This window comes from Protobothrops mucrosquamatus, unplaced genomic scaffold (assembly GCF_001527695.2).
Source record: "Protobothrops mucrosquamatus isolate PMUCROS unplaced genomic scaffold, P.Mucros_1.0 scaffold15326, whole genome shotgun sequence".
NCBI lineage: Eukaryota > Metazoa > Chordata > Lepidosauria > Squamata > Viperidae > Protobothrops > Protobothrops mucrosquamatus.
Window position 1 is genome coordinate 1 of NW_015401094.1, and position 5411 is coordinate 5411.

General features: G+C 39.9%; 1 protein-coding gene across 1 annotated transcript; it reads right to left on the reverse strand.

The window, feature by feature from the left end:
- Nucleotides 1-2285: 2285 nt before the first annotated feature.
- On the reverse strand, nt 2286-4008 carry LOC114923802 (zinc finger protein 551-like; the record flags this gene model as incomplete). Its single annotated transcript, XM_029287141.1, has 2 exons — nt 2286-2555; nt 3882-4008. Coding segments are annotated over 2 exons (397 nt in total), but the record flags the coding sequence as incomplete, so codon positions are not given.
- Between the last annotated feature and the right edge of the window lie 1403 nt (nt 4009-5411).

Below are 5411 nucleotides of genomic sequence, written 5' to 3' on the forward strand. Positions count from 1 at the left end.
TGAGATAGTGAAAAAATAATACACAATAGCGGACTGTAAAATTACATAAGAGTTTATTAGTAAGGTTCCAAGACTGTAAGAGTATAGAGTTTCTTCTCCAAAATGTATTCGGAAGCTGAAGTAGTGAGGAACAATTGCCTTGGCAACTGCTCAAAAAGAGGTTGTCTTTCTGGGGCTGCTCTCACTCTTCCTTCTGGTCGGAAGATAACAAATGGAAAGGAGACGACTTGTTCAGATAAATCTTAAGAGGACAGAAAAGTACAAGACCACCGTTTTGTGGGAATTAACATAACTGCAGATCAAAATGCTTTCTAAATTTGATAAATGCATGTCAATGCTGTTTTATAGAGTTTTAAAGGTAAATTATGAGAGAAATCAAGGAAGCCATCAGTCCGCTGGTTGGAAATGATAGTGAAGTGGTGATGGGCAAAAAGCAGGAAACGTGAAGAGCGTAATTCCCTTTTTGCATTCCTGTTTCCACAGCATTTGGGGGGGGAGAAATGCAAGTCAAAATAGGCAACAGAAATCCTGGCTGCTCTGAATGAATTCAAATATTTGGGACGAAGATTATTCTGAAGCTACTTCCATGGATTTATATAGTTCCTTCTGTGGGCATCATTTCATGGGAATTATGGTGTCCTTCCCAAGTTTAGCTTTTCCACTCTTTGCATTTACATGATTTCTCCTGTGTGGATCCTTTAATGATGAGTCAAAAGAGTTTCTACTGGAGGTTTCTTCCCTAGGTGGATCCTTTAATGATGAGTAAAATGTTCTTTCCCAGTAAAAATTATATCCACACTCCTTGCAATATATAGCTTTTCCCGAGTGTGGATTCTTTCATGAGTAAATGTGATTGTTAAGGAATTTATACGGTCTCTATTCTCTGTGGATTCTTTTATGAGCATTAAGTTGTGCTTTTTGAGCAAAGCTTTTTCCACATTCTGTGCATTTATAGGGTGTTTCCCCTGTATGGATTCTTTCATGATTAATAAGATAAATTTTCCGAGTAAATTGCTTTCCACACTCCATGCACTTGTATGGTCTCTCCCCAGTGTGGATCCTTTGGTGACAAATAAGATCGCTGTTCCAATGAAAGCTTTTTCCACACTCCATGCATTTATACGGTCTATCCTGCGTGTGCCTCTTTTGGTGGGAAACAAGGTGCCATTTGTCTATAAAGCTCTTTCCACACTCCATGCATTTATATGGTCTCTCCCCAGTGTGGATCCTTTGGTGATGAATAAGTTCTCTGCTGGAATAAAAACTTTTTACACACTCCAAGCATTTATACGATCTCTGCCCTGTGTGTATTCGCTCATGAAAAATAAGTTGACTTTTCTGAGCGAAGCACTTTCCACATTCTGTGCATTTATTTTCCCTTGTATGGATTTTTTCATGTTGATTAAGAAAACGTTTCTGAGTAAATTGCTTTCCACACTCCATGCACTTGTATGGTCTCTCCCCAGTGTGGATCCTTTCATGACAAATAAGATCGCTGTTCCAATGAAAGGTTTTTCCACACTCCAAGCATTTATACAATATCTGCCCTGTGTGGATTCTAACATGAACTTTAAGTTGTCTTTTCTGAGTAAAGCTCTTTCCACATTCTGTACATTGAAATGGTTTCTCCCCTGAATGGATTGTCTGATGAATTTTAAGTTGGCTTTTCTGAGCAAAGCTCTTTCCACATTCTGTACATTGAAATGGTTTCTCCCCTGAATGGATTGTCTGATGAAATTTAAGTCGGCATTTCCGAGCAAAGCTCTTTCCACATTCTGTACATTTAAATGGTTTCTCCCCTGAATGGATTGTCTGATGAATTTTAAGTTGGCTTTTGTGAGCAAAACTCTTTCCACATTCTGTACATTGAAATGGTTTCTCTCCTGTATGGATTGTCTGATGAAATTTAAGTTGTCCTTTCTGAGCGAAGCTCTTTCCACATTCTGTACATGGAAATGGTTTTTCTCCTGTATGGATTCTTTCATGGCTAATAAGACCACTTTTCTTAATAAACGCATTTCCACATGGTATACATTTATATGGTCTCTCCCCAGTGTGGATCCTTTCGTGACAAATAAGATCTTTGTTTCCATCAAAGCTTTTTCCACACTCCAAATATTTATACGATCTCTGCCCTGTGTGGATTCTAACATGAACACTAAGTTGCCTTTTCTGAGTGAAGCTCTTTCCACATTCTGTACATTGAAATGGTTTCTCTCCTGTATGGATTCTTTCATGACTAATAAGACCACTTTTCTGAGTAAACGCATTTCCACATTGTATACATTTATATGGTCTCTCCCCAGTGTGGATCCTTTCATGACAAATAAGATCTATGTTTCCATGAAAGCTTTCTCCACACTCCAGGCATTTATATGGTTTGTCCCCTTTGTGAATCCTTTGAAGGGAAGTAATATCAGTGCTCTCAGTGAATTTCCTATGTAGTATTTTAGATGAAGTAAAAGATATGGAATGGTTCTTTGCAGACATTGCACTTTGTAATGTCAATGACCTCAGCTGCTTGTCATTCTCATTCTCCAGCCCATCACCATCACCTGGTTTGGAAAAAAAAAACCACAGAAATTCTCATTAGAATTCAAAATGATTAGGAATGGAGGAGGGTTGTCTCTCCCTGTCAATAATATGCCCATCTGAGTATCAGGTTGGGTATCAGCCATGTGTTAAAACTAGGAGATGTTGGGTTGAAATTGTTATCTAGGTCCTAAGATACTTTAATGGTATCCACAAGATTTTTCAGCCCTGAACCAGATTAAGGTTTTGCTGCTGATAGGTCAATCTGCCCAGGCATTTCTGTGGAGTATGTAAGGCAGACATGTCAAACTCACGACATCATGTTACATCGTGAGACGTATCGGGACAGTTTTGCCATTGCCGGCAATGGGGTGGGCGTGGCTGCCGGATGACGCGTCCGGTCCATGGGCTGGCAGTTTGACACTCCTGATCTAAGGCCTTTCACAAAACTATGGTGAGCATTTCTGCCAAGGCCTTAGTTGTTTTCTAGAAGAGTGGCTGTAATGACAACTTTAGACAAAATTGCCCATGACGTAGCTCAGCTGGTTTGTGATCCAGGGGAGCCTGGCTATTAAAGAGAATCAAAGCGTAGTGTATGGAACTCTTTGCACCTGTGGCTGTCTGCTGGATATTAGTTACATACTATACATTGGTGGCCTTATCTTTGGTCAGGTCACAATCTTGTGTCAATGAGTTTCTCAAGAGCTGTACCCCCCCTCCCCTGCATGGAGGCAGGACCTATTGAACTGGTCTGCCAGCGGCGACTAATGGACCCAAATTTGTTGCAGAAAGAACTGGGGGTTATAACTGCTGATCTACTGCAACTTGCAGTCGAGCTCTTAATCACTGTTTGGAATAGGAAGGTGACTGAGGCAACCTCTGCTCACTCATAGACATCTCTGTCTTCCATGGTATAAAGAGGAACTGAGAGGGATGAAACAGATGAAGAGATGTCTACAGCGCCGCTGGTGAAAGACAAGGATGAACTTGATTGAACACAGGTAAAATCTGCTATTAAGGTCTACCTCGTGCCGATATGTGCAGTGAAGAGTAAATACTTCGCCGGACTAATTGTATATGCAGATAATCGATCAGCGACACTCTTTAACATGAGCCGTATCCGCCTGGGGAAGTATATGGGAGTCTTTGCACCTGTGGCTGTCCACTGCATATTAGCTACATACTACACATTCTGATCCCAATTTTCCTGAGATTAGGAGAGGTTTTACAGGTGGTGGCCAGGTACAGTTCTGACTTCTTTAAATATCTGAGTGCAGGTATCTTCCCTGTTTATCTGCCACTGAAAACCTTTCCCAATAAACTGAACCCAGAGTAAAGAAGCTCCTTACCCAGAACGGCCACATCCCTAGAAACCTCCAGCATGACTTCCATGCACAAGGCCTTCTGGGCAGAATCCAGCAGTGACCACTCCCCCTCTGTGAAGTCCACAGCGACCTCCTCAAAGGGATCTTTGTCCTAGAAAGAAAAAGAAAATCTTTCCCATCAAACAGTTCTCTCTTAGGTTTTCTTTCTTACTTCCAATCAGGGTGGAGAATGATCAATGATTTTTAAAAAAATAATAAAAAAATGGATTTTTTTTATTTAAATCGGATTTTTTTTATTAAATTTATTTTAATAAAATGCTTTTGGAGTAAAAATCTATCTAAGTATAGTTTTCTATTTAAGATACATTAATAATTTTTTTTATTCAGCATGAAATGGAGCTTAGTTATGTAGCATGAGGCTGTATATTCTGCAATATTTACATTTTTGGTATCCAAGTTCTATAACCTGAGATAACATGCACTGCATTGATGCATTCACACAATTTCATAGTAACCATGAGATCAATCATAAAACAAAGTTCAAGAATATTCCTTTATCCCATTGTTTTGCAAATCTCTATACACTACAAACTGTATGATATAATAATAATAATAGTAATAATAGTAATAATAGTAATAATAGTAATAATAGTAATAATAATAATAATAATAATAATAATAAAGTTGGAAGGGACCTTGGAGGTCATTGAGTCCAACCCCCTGCTCAGGCAGGCAGGAAACCCTACACCATTTCAGACAGATGGTTGTCCAATCTCTTCTTAAAAACTTCCAGTGTTGGAGCATTCATCGCTTCTGGAGGCAGGTTGTTCCACTGGTTAATTGTTCTAACTGTCAGGAAGTTTCTCCTTAGTTCTAGGTTGCTTCTCTCCTTAATTAGTTTCCATCTGTTGCTTCTTGTCCTGCCCTCAGGCGCTTTAGAGAATAGCCTGACTCCCTCTTCTTTGTGGCAGCCCCTGAGATATTGGAACACTATCATGTCCCCCCTCGTCCTTCTCTTCGTTAAACTAGACATACCCAATTCCAGCAACCGTTCCTTATATGTTTTAGCCTCCAGTCCCCTAATCATCTTTGTTGCTCTTCTCTGCACTCTTTCTAGAGTCTCAACATCTTTTTTACATCATGGTGACCAAAACTGGATGCAGTATTCCAAGTGTGGCCTTACCAAGGCATTATAAAGTGGTATTAATACTTCACGTGATCTTGATTCTATCCCTCTGTTAATGCAGCCCAGCACTGAGTTGGCTTTTTTGGCAGCTGCAGCACACTGCTGGCTCATATTGAAGTGATTGTCCACTAGGACTCCGAGATCCCTCTCACAGTTACTACTATTGAGTAAGGTACCCCCTATACTATACCTGTACATTTGGTTTTTCTTGCCTAAATGTAGAACCTTACTTTTTTCACCATTGAATTTCATTTTGTTAGATAGCGCCCAGTGTTCAAGTCTGTCCAGGTCCTCCTGTATCTTAAGCCTGTCTTCTGGAGTGTTGGCTATTCCTGCCAGCTTGGTGTCATCCGCAAATTTGATGAGTT